Here is a 16,385-nt window from a genome sequence, read left to right on the forward strand (position 1 = left end):
TATACCACAGGATCGTTATCATGGTGCTCAAAGACAAGACGTAACGACTTTTATGGCCCCCTCCCTACCGGAATGTTCCAATTTTCTTATATCTTTGTTCTCGTGGATAATTTCACACGTTTTGTCAAACTATATCCCCTAAGGCGTGCCAATGCCAAAATTTGTATAAAAAAGCTAATCACAGATTATTTCCCAACTTATGGAGTTCCAAAAAGCATTGTTTCTGACCACGGTCGACAATTTATTAGCAAATACTGGCAAACTTCACTCAAAAAATTTAATATTCAAGTCTCCCATACAAGCGTCTATCACCCTCAATCTAATCCCGCAGAACGAGTCATGAGAGAGCTAGGTAGGATGTTCCGTACATATTGTCACCACAAACATTCCATATGGCCCCAGTATGTTCCATACATCGAATGGACCCTCAATAATGTACGAAATGAATCTACCCACCAAACTCCCTCTGTCCTGTTTCTACAAAATTTAAAACATAATCCTTTAACTCAATTCATACAGTTTCCTCATCAAGAACCCCCGTTCTTTCTTTGTTGGGTAGAAAGCTTGAAAATTTAATACAAGGCTCCTAACATATTTTTACAATAGCAGTTGAAAAATAATAGAAATATATTGTACTCACAATTTTTTTTTATAAGCATTCAAAGTTTAAATTTTGACAAAATACGTAAAAATCACGAAAATTCGAAAATTATTTTATCCTAGAAATTCATAAAAAAAATTCCTTTTATATCTTAAGATTTGAAAATTTTTAATAATCTATAATATACCCTAGAAAGATAAACCGTCTCCGCTCAGAATCGTTTTTCGTATACAATGATATAATATCATTGGATTCAAATTTAATTCCACCCATTACAGTAACCTATACTATACAGCAGAGTGACATCCATGACTTACCCGGTTTTTTTTTTAATTCAAAGAAAAATCTACGATTGGCATTTGATAAACACGATAAGTATTGACCTATTATGACCTATTATCATACTTTTACCTATGTACATTATCTGTGCTTATAAATATTTTTTTTGATATTTAAATTTTCATGCAAGATATTGGTATGTGAAATTTAATCAATGAAGTAAATAATTATTTTTAATACATAGTTATATAATATAATGATATGAATAAGTGCATGGTACCTAGGTATAACTTTTAAAAATAGTGTCAACTCGAAGCTCTTATTATTTTAAAACCACAAATATTCAAGTGTAATAAAATAAAATATAATGGATATAGTGATAATTAATAACAAACAAACAGTAATAAATAATCATAATTTACGGCCGGATGAAAGTAAGCAAATAACTAACTTCTGCACTTAATTTATGAGTACCTATACGTCCTATACTTAGTGAATAATGTACTTCCCGCTGTAAAATGATATTATTTAACTCAAATAAATTTAATGGACTAAAAATACGTTAACAAATTAATCATAAACAAATGAAGTAGATAATTGCTTGATGTGTTTTAGTGGAGGTCTATACATTTAGTACTTATATAAATTATAAAACGATAGTTGGTATATATAGGTATATATATATATATTTAAATAACTGTGCAAGGCAGTGAGAATATACATAACATAGATAATAGACATACTATGAACTACTAATAAATATTCTAGTCTTTCAAATAAGCTTATTTTTTTAAAATTTTTTCTTAGTATTCATAAAAAATACTCGGTAAAATGATTATTTATAATGTTTAATGTAGGTAGGTAAGAATAAATAAAGAAATCTATAAAATAGCTTAACACTCAAAATCATAAATCTCGTTACATATAATTTATTAATTTATAAACTTATAACAAATGCATATATATTATATTATATAAATATTATGATACTTATGAGTAGGTAACGGGTTATAACTGGTCTACTTAGTTCAATAAAGAATAGAGAGAACCCAATGAACACATTCAATGGAGAACTTAAAAACAAATATATTAAGCGTAAAAGTGTATTTAATAAACTTATTATAAAATATATATTATGATAACAATTCCCACTTCACAAAGTATTTTTTATACTTATATTTTTTATGTATTAAGAGTAAAAATATAAAACAATAATTTTGTTATATAATAATTATTAGAGAATATACAATCTATACATAATATTAATTAAAAAAATAAAGAATAATAATAAATACATAATAGTATATTATATTAGTTTAAATAATCATCAAAAGAGGCTGTGAGTATGTGAGAAAAATAAAGTTATTGTGAAGAAATATGTAAAACATGTATTTATCACAAATTATGTAAGACTATTAATGTAAAATCAAATATTATATATTATTCAATTGAAAACCACGTGAACCGAATTTATCACTTGCCTAAAATAATTCATCAAGTCATAGTGAAAATAATATGTGTTTACATATAAATCAGTGCCCTAGTTATGTCACCAGTTTTTCACCAAACTTCACTGAATAGGTTTTTTTCTTCGTATATCAATACTCTTGTAATTCTTGAAAACATAAAATTCTAATTATTATAGTCATTAAAATTATACAGTAAGAAATGAATAGTATAAACCAGGGGTCACAAATGGCGGCCCGCTGGTCACATCCAGCCCACGGATGAATTTTAACCAGCTCTCAGACAAGGAGAGAAGAAGCCGATAATTTCTTATCTATATACATTATTGGTATATACATTATTGGATTTTTCGACTGAAAAGCATATTTTATTATTTATTTACCAGTAATTTTACCAGAGCAAGATCTGCCATTTTTCTCATTAAAAATTAAAATTAAAAAAAGTCAAAAAAATTCACAATTGTTTCACATATTAGTCAAATGTAATTATATTTTCATTAGTTATATAGTTACATAATAGGAGTATAATTTTAGATTCTGAACGGAGCGATGAATGTATTGATTTTACAATGATGTGTGTGTTTTTTTTTTTGTGTTTCAGTGTACAGCATAACTAGTCAAAAATATGCTTTAATTTCAAACTTTGGGGGTGGTTTCTGATGGAAAAGTGAATATCCTTAGTGCATTATAAATGTCAAAAGTAAACATTTTCCAACAGTCTTCAAAAAAATCGAGAAAAACAAAAAAAAAAGTGACAGAAAAACGGGAATTATTACGCAAAACCAGTTTTCGACCAAATCGATTTTTTTATGTGGTTGTAATTCAAAAACTAATCACTGTAAATACTTTAAATTTTCACCAAATATTTATGTTAATGTTATCTATATACAGTTTAATTTTCAAAAATGTTTGACTTTTTTGAGTTATTTATAGACCACTGAAATTTTCGATTTTTATGAGAATTTTTTTTGAAGTGTCGGTAAAAAAATTTTGGATGACCGAAGAAACTTGAAAATTTAATACAAGGTTCCTTATGAGTTGTTCTTATAGTGATTAAAAAATTATGAGAATATTTAGGCACATTTTTTTTTATTAGCATTTGAAGTTCAAATATTGACAAAAATTCATTCAAACCATGAATATTTGCAAATTATTTTGTAGTTCAAAATTCATAAAATTGTTTGTATTTATATCGAAGGTTTAAAAATTCAACACTAAGTTTTCCATAAGTTTTGCTTCAGATAGCTATAGAGAAAACGGCTGCATCCGAATTGGTTCCCATACCTGAAAATTGACATCTGAGTTGGTTCCTGACATTCCACGAGACACACATCCGAATTGGTTCCCGATATTCTAATGAATAAATAATAGGTAGACAAGAAACTTTTTTATTGCGAACATGTTTTAAAAATCATATCAACAAAATTGCTATATTAATTTTTTTAAATTTCTAATAGAAATTTTTAAATTTTGCTTTAATATGAACTTATATAGTATTATACGGACGCCTAACCTAATCTACGAATTAGAATTTATAAAAAGTGTTTGTTGCAAATTTTTACCTTATTAATTTTTATTAATACATACTTAACTATTATACTTATAAAAAAAGAAAAATTGACGAATTGAAAAACTATATTATTTTTTTTTTTTTTAATGACATTCGTGACAAATTTTTAACCATACCTGCATAATATGTAGACAGTCCTAAGTCTGTATAAAATGGGAAGGAAAATTGAAAATGCTTTTTCCCGGGTACCAATTCGGAACAACCCGGGAACCAATTCGGATATACCTTTCGGAACAACCCGGGAACCAATTCGGATATACCCTTCGTAACAACCCGGGAACCAATTCGGACGTTTGGGAACCAATTCGGATACAACGGAGAAAACTTTGAAGCGTCATTATAGAAGATTATTACGACTATTATTATTTGAGCGTTTGAGTTTTAAATTTTTATGAAATCGCGTAACGATAACGATTTATCCTCTAACCAGGTATATGTATGTCTATGATAATAAATTATAAGGTTTTATGAATTATGATAATTAAATGCAATGTTTTTGGAAAAATTGATTAACCACGCCTTATACAAAATGCGTCCTAATTGAAAAATAAAATATTTGTTTCAAAATAGAATATATGACAATATTGAAATATAATATATCCTAGATTGACAAATAATCTCCGTTCAGAATTGTTTTTCGTATACAATGATACCTATCATTGCATTCAAACTTAACCTACCCTAGTCAGAGGTCCACCCCACCTCCTAATGTACAGCAGAGCGACATCCACTTCCCCCCTTTTTTTTTTATTTAGGAATAAAATAGTTTTGACCAATCGACATATTATAATAAATATGTAGGTACTTTGTATTTTTATAGCCCGCGAGAATTTTCCAAATTCTTAATGTGGCCCACGGAAAGTATTAATTGGTGACCCCTAGTATAAACCATAAATTAAAATGATGACGTATACCTCTGCAGCTGTAGTATGTAATAAGCGCGCAGTGTTTTGATCAGTTTGTTTTACCATTTTATAGAAATATCCGCTGGTGTTTTTCAATAATCGAAATGGATGATCGAATTCCACTACAGTTCCCCCGTCCATTACAAGGATCTTATCAGAATCCATTACAGTATTCAAACGATGAGCAATTGTTAAAACTGTGCACATTCGAAATTTATCTTTTATTGTGTTTTGAATTAATGCATCTGTCCTATAAAACAATAATAATTATATTGGAAAAATATTAAAGGAATATTTTTTATAATAATATTATACTACCGATGATCAACATTTGCAGTGACTTCATCCAGTACCAAAATTCTATTGTTTTGCAAAATTGCTCTAGCCAAACACACTAATTGTCTTTGCCCGACACTAAAGTTAGATCCACCGTCGAACATTTTTGAGTTTAGTCCATTTGGTAAATCCTTCACAACATCTTTAAGTTCCACCTAGAATTTAATTTATTATTAAAAACGATTAATATGTCATTTTCTCTGCTTCTATTGTAAATACCTAAATAATTAATATCATACAAGCTGGGTTAAAATTGAATCCTATGAAGTTAATAGTAAAATAAAAAAACTATATTTCGTAATTAATAATAAAAATTATCAGTCGTCGGCCACTAGTCATCTACTCATCATTATTTCTTATGACACAAAAAGTTATTTCTAAAAGTATAGAAATAAATGAGTTTTAAATTATTTATTGCGATATAATACTATACACGTTAAAAAGTTACGCTAAACCTACGCTGCGTTGTCTCCGTCTTAGAAATGTAAAACATAAGACAAACTGTTGTATAAGAAAAAATATCAAGAAGACTACAGCCATAACTATGAAACGAAATTTTTACACTTTAAAGAGGAGAGAATTTAGTGTGCAATATTGTTTTATTATTTTTGTATTTGTGATATTTGTATTTTTGAAACTATACATAATTGTTTTAATTAAATCTACTAATTTCAAGTAAACATAAGATTACCTCACTTAATACACTCCAAATTTCGTTATCAGAATATTTGTTATATAAATCCAAATTATTACGTATGGTTCCAGAAAATAAAACTGGTTCTTGAGGTATAAAAGTAAGCTTGGATCGTAATTCATGTAGTCCCAACTCATGTATTTCATGGTTATCGATAGTTATACTACCCTCACTGAGAGCTAATCTAAACAATGCCCCAATTAAAGATGATTTCCCTGCTCCAGTTCTACCAACAATTCCAATCTATAAACATAATTAATATTTATTATAACATTTGAAAAAATGTACGCCTTTATTTAATATTACTTTTTCTGTGGGCTCAATATGAATATTGAGATTACTCAAAACATAAGGAGTATCAACGTCATATCGTAGATAAAAATTATTGAATGTTATTCGACCTTTGTCTGGCCAGTTCTTTGGTGGCTTTTTATCTGAAAACGATTTGTACATACTCACATTGGTATTTTGTTTGTTTTTTCCTTATGTATATGATTTTATTTGAATTAATCTAATTGCTAGTACTTTGAGGCGATTCAAGTGCTGGTTCTTGGGGTAAAACTGTGTACTCGAGTACTCTCTCAACAGACGTCATTTGGTTTTCCAGCTCTACTGATCGTCTCATTCCCCATTGAAACAAACCAATTAATCCTATTGACTGAGTTATAGCAAGACCAACATTTCCACTGTATGTGTCTAAGTTAAAATTGTATTATTTAAAATGGAATATAAACATTTTTACATACAATTTTGTTAATGGTATACCTTTGTCAATAACTAAAAAACAAAACGTCACGATACTTATATATATAAGGCAGGTTAAATCCAACCAAAATCCAAATGCTCTACTTGAACAAATAAATAAATACCAAGCCGAGGAATGTAAATCCTAGAATTTGATCACGATAATAGTTATTGGTGATATTGTAAGTGTAAAAAAATAAAACGGTTCTCACTTGATGGATGGAAAACTCTGCGGAAAGAACTTGTTCCGCTTCAAATGCTCTTATAGTTGTTATTCCTTGAAGTGATGCATTTAAATGAGTAATTACAGGACTTCGTGCTAATATTTATCAAATTATATAATACAATCGGTTTTATGAATTATTTGTACCATAAAAATTAGTTTAAATTATTATTTTTGCTTACTGACTCCTTCTAAACGTTTAATACTCTGTGATATTGTCTTATAAATTTTTCTGATTTTGAAAAATATGACCACTATGATTAATGTCGGTATAATAAGGAAGGGATTGGTTATTCCAACTATAATTAATATTCCAATCACAATCAATCCAATCTTAAAAATATTAAATGAAAACAATTGATGATTTTTATATTTGACTAGACATAGGATAAAGGAAGGCATGTTCGTGATATTTCTGTCAGCATTTATAACGAACCTATTAGCCAAAAATCTCTAAATAGCGTCAAATGATGCCATAGTTACTACTGTTGGTTGGCGTAGAGTCATTGGGTACGTGTAGTATCTCAATTGATTACTGTCAGCTGGTTAATTCTTAATCATTGTTTTATATACGTTCAGCATATTTGTTTTGACATATTTGACCAAAATTTTTATTTTCAGACTTATGTTTAAGGTAAATGTATTATTTGTATTAAACATTGAACTAGAAAACATGCTTAGTTTATTGGCAAAACTTTTAGTTTTTTATTGATCTGCTTTAGCTAATCATTTCTTATCATAGTTGTGCATTTTCTTAAAGTTTTCACTACAAATACATTTATAATTTTAATCATATTTTATTTATTAAAAATAATGACATCAAAAAATCGCTTTTAGAACGATATACTCATAAAGTTAAATGAAGAAATGAAGATAATATGTTTTTCTATACGAATCTGAAAATATTTTTGCAGTACAGCCTATCACGGAATTACCTACCATTTTCTAAAATTAAAATCCTTACTATATTTATATTTTATGATCTGAAAGTTTGATTAAATAGTTATGAATTAAAAATAAGGTTGGAATTTTTTGTTATACCTATCATACTTAATTAATAAAGAACTATTAAAAGAATTATTCGAATGAAATTTTTTAATTATTATGTTTTATTTTACTTTCGAAATTACCTAACCACTATAGGTATCACGAAAATAAATACCATATCACCAAATTTCCTAATTTTTCTTAATGACTTTTGAGTTTTTATACAAACTAATCAAAGAACTTAAAATCCTAAAACTGCACATATTCAAGTAACTTTACCTCATGTTCATCAAACAATTAAAATAATTGAGTGTAGGTAATTACTGATAATTTGAATTGTAGTTTATTTATCACGAACATATTATATTCCTTTATTCTATTATTATAATAGAATATAATATTTATATTACTTGTATAACATCCATCAATACGAAAGGTAACATTTCATCAATGGATCCTATATCTTTTGAAAAACGATTAAGTATTCTTCCTAAAATGTTAATTTGTTGGTATTATTTACGTCGGAATGTTAGGTCTTAGTGTTTATTACCCGATGGATTTTTATTAAAAAAGTGCATTGTTGCTCTTATAATTGACCCTAACATACGATTATGTAGATTTGTAGAAGATGTTGTGCATACTGATACAAAGAAAGCTGATCTAATTAGTGTAGATATTATGATAGATATTGTAATTACAGCAAATACGACAATACATGTTTGACGATCTACTATCCATGAAATTAATGTATTGGACGAATAATATGATGTTGATGTATTAGATATATTATATTTCTGGGGTTCTAAATGGCTGATCGAATGAAAAATGTGTTCTTCTAAATTAACCCTATAAACATGAAATTTGTTTGATCAAAACTGCTTGGATTATTTTTGAAATGAAACTGTTTTTAAACATTATAGATAGGTACTTACCAGTAAGTTATCCAAAAATCACCACTTGAAGACAGTATCTGAGTTAAGATACATAACAATAGAAATAAGACAATTTTGCATTTGTGTCCACCAGCAGAAAAATATGATGAATAATTACTGAATCCAGAATTTCCAAAAGAGCGAGTTTCAGCCGTTTCAATAGGTTCAACAACTTCTACAACTTCAACCTGAACATCATTATAATTATTTTCTTCGACAATTGACGTAACACTCAACACAGACAATTGTCGAGTATAAATGGAATTTTGGCTTCGAAAATTTGGTCTTTTTGTAATAGATTCATTATCAGGCGTTACTACAGGTTCTATTGGAGACCCTAAAATTTTTGTAAAATTTAAGCCGGATTCTTGAAGGTTTTTGTATGAACCTTCGGCTATTTTTTTCCCCTGTCATATAAAAATACAAAAATAATTCATTTAATACATCCTAAATTATATAATATATTATTAGTAATTGTATTTATAAATAATTACATTTTCCATCAATACTATTTGGTCTAAACTCGTTAAATATTGTAATTGATGAGTAATAAGTATACGTGTTTTTTCGTTGAGAAAGTCTGTAATGTTAATATAGGTGTCAGGTGACATATATTACTATATTATATATTGTACGCAATTAATTAGACATTACTTTGGCGTTACCTTTAATACATTTTGTAAATAAGTGTTTGCCAACATGATTGTCAACAGCCGACAGAGGATCATCCAGCAAATAAATATCTGCTTTTTTGTATATAGCTCTAACGTAAAATATTTCAAAACTTCAAAATGTAATTAATAAATCATATTTAATTTTACCTGGCCAAATTTATTCTTGCCCTTTGTCCACCACTAAGAGAAATTCCTCTTTCTCCCACAATTGTTCTATCACCATATGGAAATTGATCCAAGTCCGTTTGTAACGCACATACTTGTATTATCTATTTACCAGTGGAATAATTATAAATATAACGGATAATGTCTGAAATTAATATGAGTTATGAGTACATTACTTTGTTATAACGATTTCTATCCATTGGCAAGCCAAATAGAATATTTCGTTGAACGGAACCTGCAAATAACCAGGGTTGTTGAGATGCGTATGACACTACACCATGCACTGAAATACTTCCTTTGGACACTGATAATTCCCGTAAGATGGCTTGTATAAACGAACTCTGTAAAATAAAACTATAAGAATTTCAGACTATTCAAAATAAGTGAGTATTAATTATACTTTTCCGGCTCCTACTGGACCAATTATTGCAACCAAACGACCTGGGCTTACGGTTAAATTTATATTTTCTATAGTGTTTTCAGTCTGAGAGTCTGTCCACTTGGCGGTAACGTTCAAAACATTTATACTAAATTTACTTGATTGTGCAGTGTTATCATGATTGCCAATATAACTTGTCACTGTACTACAGTTGTCATTAAGACTTGAATTTTCATGCTCATTTGTGGTTTGCGGTCGGCTTATCGGTTGCTTCTCTTTTTCTTCACGTAAAAGAAAATCCTATGTAATACCATATTATAATATTTTATTATAGTTTGATTGAAAATATTATGCATTTAATATTAAGTATTTGTGCGTACCTCAATTCTTTTAATAGAAACTAGTAATTCAGCAATCAAACCAATTCCAACTGGAAAAGTAACAGCCATAGACACCCGCAAAATATTATAATATGATGTTATTATAAAAACCTAAAGATTAGCAGATTAAAAATACGCTGTTATACCAATAGGTCATCCAGAAATCTCCACCTGATGCTAGTACTTGAGTTAAAATACATATGATAAAGAAGAAGAATATTTTACAACCACTTCCACCAGCAAGAAAATACGACGAATAAACATTTTTTGAAACACTTCCTGATGTTCGAGTTTCAGATACTTCAGCAGGTTGTTCTTGAGAAACACTGAATTGGGCATCTTCAAATGATGATGCGATACTTTGTATAGACGTTTGTCGACTATAATCTATTCGATGGTTATTAACACTTGTATTTTTTGAAATATTTTCATTAAAGGATGCGGTTGAAACTAATATAGGTGACTCAAGCATTTTTGTAAAGTCTAAATTTGATTTCTGAAGATCCTTGTACGAACCCTCAATTAAAATATTTCCCTAGAAGACCATCAATTATGTAAAACATAAAATTACTAAAAAAGTATTATTTAGTTATATTTTCAATAGGCATTATATTTACTTTATGTATAAGAATAATTTGATCTACGCTATTCAAGTATTGTATTTGGTGGGTAATAAGAACACAAGTTTTCTTTCTAAGGTAACCTATTAAATGGAAGTAAAATATCAATAAATATTACAATAGTATTTTTAATTTTATTACCTTTAATACATTTTCTAAATAAATGACTGCCAACATGAGCATCTACAGCTGATAGAGGATCATCCAATAAATAAATATCCGCTTGTTTGTATACAGCTCTTGTATTACGATATTTGAAATTAAAAAAAAATAATAATAGGTTTTCTAATTAATTTTTTTATTTTTCTATTTTCCTAATTTTCTTTTACCTTGCTAAATTTATTCTCGCCTTTTGTCCACCACTGAGGGAAACTCCTCTTTCTCCCACAGTTGTTTTATCACCATATGGAAACTGTTCCAAGTCAGTTTTTAAGGCACAAATTTGTATAACCTTTTTTTAAATTAGAAAAGATAATACGAGAGATTAAAATTAAGTATCGAATAAATTCATTTAAATGATAATTATTAATTGCAGATGCTTACTTCTTTATAACGCTCATCATCCATTGCTGAACCAAATAGAATATTTTGTTGTACAGAACCAGCAAATAACCATGGTTCCTGAGATGCATAAGAAACTACACCGTTCACTACAATTTGTCCTTCAGATAGTGGTAATTCTCCTAAAATCGCTTGTAATAATGAACTCTGAAATGTTTATAGTTTGTTTGTTTTTTTTTTTTTTAAATATTTATGAACTATTAAAATAATGAATTTATGTACTTTTCCAGACCCCACGGGACCGATCACTCCAACTAATCGACCAGGTCTTACCGTAAGATTAATATTTTCTAAAGAGTTATCGGTTTGAGCATCTGTCCACTTAGCTGTAGCATTGTTTAAGACAATTCCAATGTTATTTAATTGTGGTGATTCACCATCATCACATTTTATATTAACCGATGACAAATTCGTATTAGTAATTATTACTTCTTTGTTACTATTAGCAGCTTTCTTATCAGATTTTGAGGGATAAGCCGCTTGATTATTTTTTTCGTTGTACATTAAAAAGCTCTTAAACAACGCATATTATTTATAATGTATTCAATAAAACATTAAAAAATGTAGATATTACTTAAATTATATTTTTTTTAATCTTTTTAATAAACTTTATTCTATATTATTATAGGCAGGTATGTAAGTACCTGGACTCGTTTAATCGATATCAGCATTTCTGCCACCATTGAAATTCCTTGAGGAAAAAAAACTGTCATTGTGTTTCGCAATAGATTATAATACGATGTTATGACAAAAACCTAAATGAATTCAACTAATTATTTATAAATAACATTTTTCAATCGTTGTATATTATTACACAATTTATCTTACTTGTTCAGCAGAAATATAGTTTCCAAGGATCACATATGAAAATATACTGAAAACCATTGCCACCCTAGTATGGAAAGCCCCAAAAGTTAACATTACAGCTCTGCAATACAATGATCCTCTAATCTCATTTATTTCTTTTCTAAAACGATAGATATAATTATTTATTATTTAATCATGTGCCTGATCCATTAGGTACTAAATTAAACCTTCTTGCATATTCTACAAAATTTGCGAAAGGCTTTTCCCAAGTGTACATTTTAATAACTTGAATTCCTGAAATTATTTCATTCATTAAACGTACTCTCTCGTCAGTTTGAATGGCTGTATTTAACCGATATTCTGATATTTTTTTTCCTATCCAACCTGATAATAAGAATAAGAATAATTGTTTGTTTGTTTTACGGTAATAGAGCGTATAGGTAAATAGACATTTTTGTGAAAAAATATTTGGTACAAACCTTGTATTGGTATGGCAATAAGTAATATCGCAACTCCAATCATTGATGACACTCCAATTTCTTGCCACAAAAAATATGTGATTAAAATTGTTTGTATAGGACCTATCCATAAGTAGTTGAGAAATATTACTACTGTGTCGAACCGATTTACATCATTTGATAACAAATTTACTACTTGACCAACAGTAGTTTCACCAAGAGACGTTTTACTTAATTTCAATGCCTAAATAAAATAAAATATAATATCTAAGTATACTATATAATAAATATCTAAGTTAGGAAATTTTATATTTCAATTTTTTGATTTTCTAATTTTTAATTTTCTTTACTACCATTTCATTATCTAGTTTTAATGTTGTGATCGGTCGAGTAAAGAATTAACTCGAGATCATTTCTATAATATTATAATAAATACGATGTAAGTGTTTACGTATCTATGTATACAGAGTTGTTAGTACATTTTTAAAATAATTGATTTATGTTTATTGAATAATAATTTAAAAAAAATTGTTTCCATACATTATGTTGAGATTAAATTATACTTACCAACACATTCATAATGATGTTTATTTATGTTTTAAAACATATTTACCTTTTTAAATATTAGTGAACAGCAAGCAACCCGTATCTTCATCCCACAATGCAAAATTTCAATTTGTATTGCATGATACATAACTAATGTTACTAACATATTTAATACCAACAATATTGCATATGTGTACGCACGGCTTAAACTATGCGTTTTGTTTGACAAATTAGGATTGAAGTATGATAACAGTCCACCGATAAGTAATGGTAGAGACATTCTATATAGACAAAATATTCGTAGTAATAATATAATATGTCTATTGTTAATTTCGAAATATCACGTATATTATTAAAACAAGAAACTTATTAAACTTTTTTAAAACTTCTGAAAATGGTTACCAATATGAAAATGTTGCTCAAAAAGCAGTTAGAGAAATTTAAAAATATACATGTTTTGTTTTATATAATTATTTTTCAGAAATGAAAGCTAAATTAAACTATGATATTTAATTAAAAGGCAAACCACAAGTGAAAGAGAAGTTTGATGAGATGAGATCATTATAGATTAGCTCTGTATTAAATACACAATAAATACTAATTTATTTTTGTTTGATACGGCGTATATATCAGAAGTAATTTGCACTCACCACAGTAATTATATAGAACAATGTTTACCTTAAAAAAATTTCTACTATCAATTGCAGTAATCCATATAACATAAACTTGACTCCAAACATTTTGATCAACGCCTTTATTAAACTTGGTGATCGATTCGCCTTTTTAGCACTTTCAAGCTCATCTTTCCATGTTCTTAAATCAAATTATAATTAATAAATAATAATAATATTTATTATAATATTATAAATATATTCACTCCTCTAATTCCATGCCTAATGATGATGACTTGTGATCATTTAGAGTTGTATACAAATCATTAACTTCTAAATCTCTTTTTTCTCCAGTTTTGAAGAGTTTGTAAAGCCATCTTAATAAAATGTAGAAAAATGTATTTAATAGGTAAGTACACATTTCATTTCACTAGTAAGTACTTAAACAATAGTGTGAATATTAATCATCATGTAAGTAATATTAAATACAAGCACATCTATTAATAAGTAGCTAAAATTACAACTTTATAATTGTAATACTACCTATATAAGATTATTTTATAATATTTACCCAAATGAGAGGATTTTAAAGATATTTGCATTGGCTCTAGGATTTGAAGGCCGTTCATATATATTACCAGAGTCCATATTAAACCTAAAATAATAGATAACATAAAAAATATTTTAAATAGAACATATTGACTACTTTATGAGTTTCAAAACAATGATGGTTAAATGGTTTGTAATAGAATGGGGCTGATTTTTTTGATTTGCATTTCCATCATTAAAATTATAATTTATAATAAAAATTGTATGGTTATATCCAAGCTATAATAAACATTGATAAAACCCCATGGTGGTGGAGGTTGCCCCCCATCACCGTTTGAAAACTACTGCTTCAATACTAAATATTATATGTAGCAAGTACTCGTTACTGAATAAATTAAAAAATATGACGTATTAAATATTTCAAACAAATTATTATACATTTTCTATAGCATATTTAATGTTAACTATGATTAATTGGTCAATTTTTTATATAATATTTATTTAAATTTGATGATAATTGTACAAAAATAATTATTTAAATTTAAGATAGTATCCTTGGAGCTTTAAATATTCTTATGATTTTGGTGTTACACTGATGTGCTGATTGATTATAATTTATCACGTTGAAACAGACAACGGGGTTTTTTTCATTTTAATATAACAAAAAATACTATGTACTATATTTAAGTATTATAAATAATTTTTTGGTCCATTTAGTAAAAATATTTGATCAAACTAGGTAGATATTCTTAGTGAATTAAATTACGTAATTGTAAGGTAAAAAAAATGAATGAAATGAAATCACTCACCGAATAATAATACGTAAATAATTATTTATAATTATCTTGAAACTTGTATCAATAATATAAAGTATATATAGGCTTTACTGATGCACATAGTTATTTATAAAAGTAAGATTATATTTTAATATATTGTAATAACTTAGTTAATTGAATAACTTACAATATGATGATACCAAATTAGTTAGTAGTTACACACATACTTTGACATTGTAGGTATATTCGTATACAATTAATACTATATTTTAAACCTAAATTTAATATTTTAATACATTAAAAGTTAAAGTTTTAAAGTGTAATTTTATAATATGACTACGATGACTACATATCTGTCTTATATACTCTCTATTTAATCAATAACATACTAAGTACTAAGCATTAATATATATATATATATATATATATATTCGTATAGTGTTCAATAATTACTTAAATATTAGTGAGTCAAGTGCCAATGAATAAGTACAAAACAAATGGCTACTGGTTAAAGCCAGACAAAGTTTATCAGCGTACCTAGTAGATTTGATATTATTAATATCACTATCTAGCTTCTTCAAATCCATTGGCATCGTCAAAACAATTTAAATATTAAGCTAAATCTACACATGCCAAATATAATGTAAATATATAAAACTGTATCACTTAATCTGTAATCATGTAACAGACAGTCATAACTAAAGTAGGTATCCATTAATAATATTGTATCTACAACCACAGGTTAATGACCTAGCTGTTGAAGACTTATTATTAAAAAAAAATAAAAAAATATATCAGTATCTAAATACGCCAACTTATGGTGGGGATTTGTAGTAATAGTTATGCTACATGAAATTAATGATAAAAATCGAGCAATATCTTTCTCACGTAAAGGTGATTTTTTTAAAGTCTTCCTGCAAGCATTTCCCCTATATTTTTATAATTTATTTAATATTTATTTATTATATATAAATTATGTAGATTGTAAATAGATAATACTTCAATACTTTAGCGAGAATCAAGATTTCTTTTTTTTTTATTAAACTATTAGATATCAGCCACCATTGTTTGAACAAAATTACGCATACGACATATGAGTATAACCTTCGAGGCAGAAACCAA

The 16,385-nt window shown here is 27.5% G+C and overlaps 2 protein-coding genes across 2 annotated transcripts; one reads left to right on the plus strand and one right to left on the minus strand.

Annotated features, from left to right (window-relative positions):
• The first annotated feature begins 72 nt into the window (after positions 1 to 72).
• On the plus strand, positions 73 to 576 carry LOC149057757 (KRAB domain-containing protein 2-like). Its single transcript, XM_089223485.1, has one exon. The coding sequence runs from the start codon at positions 73 to 75 to the stop codon at positions 574 to 576; it is 504 nt and encodes a 167-aa protein (XP_089079611.1).
• A 1,210-nt stretch (positions 577 to 1,786) lies between these two features.
• Positions 1,787 to 15,596, minus strand: LOC107167951 (ATP-binding cassette sub-family C member 4-like). Its single transcript, XM_015517178.2, has 26 exons — positions 15,451 to 15,596; positions 14,510 to 14,593; positions 14,205 to 14,315; positions 14,006 to 14,140; positions 13,395 to 13,608; positions 12,803 to 13,025; positions 12,551 to 12,707; positions 12,345 to 12,483; positions 12,161 to 12,271; positions 11,739 to 12,029; positions 11,499 to 11,663; positions 11,285 to 11,406; positions 11,097 to 11,194; positions 9,232 to 9,317; positions 8,738 to 9,144; positions 8,356 to 8,651; positions 8,216 to 8,295; positions 7,001 to 7,151; positions 6,808 to 6,914; positions 6,617 to 6,740; positions 6,377 to 6,547; positions 6,158 to 6,285; positions 5,849 to 6,094; positions 5,140 to 5,312; positions 4,831 to 5,071; positions 1,787 to 2,495 (listed from the first exon to the last, which is right to left on the minus strand). Exons 2-26 carry the CDS (start codon positions 14,584 to 14,586, stop codon positions 2,451 to 2,453), a joined length of 4,098 nt encoding a protein of 1,365 aa, XP_015372664.2. The 5' UTR covers positions 14,587 to 14,593; positions 15,451 to 15,596; the 3' UTR covers positions 1,787 to 2,450.
• Positions 15,597 to 16,385: the final 789 nt, after the last annotated feature.

The sequence above is a fragment of the Diuraphis noxia genome, unplaced genomic scaffold, assembly GCF_037042655.1.
Source record: "Diuraphis noxia isolate RWA-SAM2 unplaced genomic scaffold, SU_Dnox_SAM2 contig0003, whole genome shotgun sequence".
In the NCBI taxonomy this organism is placed as follows: Eukaryota; Metazoa; Arthropoda; class Insecta; order Hemiptera; family Aphididae; genus Diuraphis; species Diuraphis noxia.

Excerpts from the sequence above, each read along its gene's own strand:
- LOC107167951 (XM_015517178.2), bottom strand. The coding sequence starts at position 14,586 with ATGGACTCTGGTAATATATATGAACGGCCTTCAAATCCTAGAGCCAAT. Across the intron at positions 13,026-13,394 it reads GTTCACTAATATTTAAAAAG|GCATTGAAATTAAGTAAAAC; the intron begins GTAAATATGTTT and ends TATTTTATTTAG. Across the intron at positions 5,313-5,848 it reads TTTGGAGTGTATTAAGTGAG|GTGGAACTTAAAGATGTTGT; the intron begins GTAATCTTATGT and ends ATTAAATTCTAG.
- LOC149057757 (XM_089223485.1), top strand. The coding sequence starts at position 73 with ATGTTCCAATTTTCTTATATCTTTGTTCTCGTGGATAATTTCACACGT.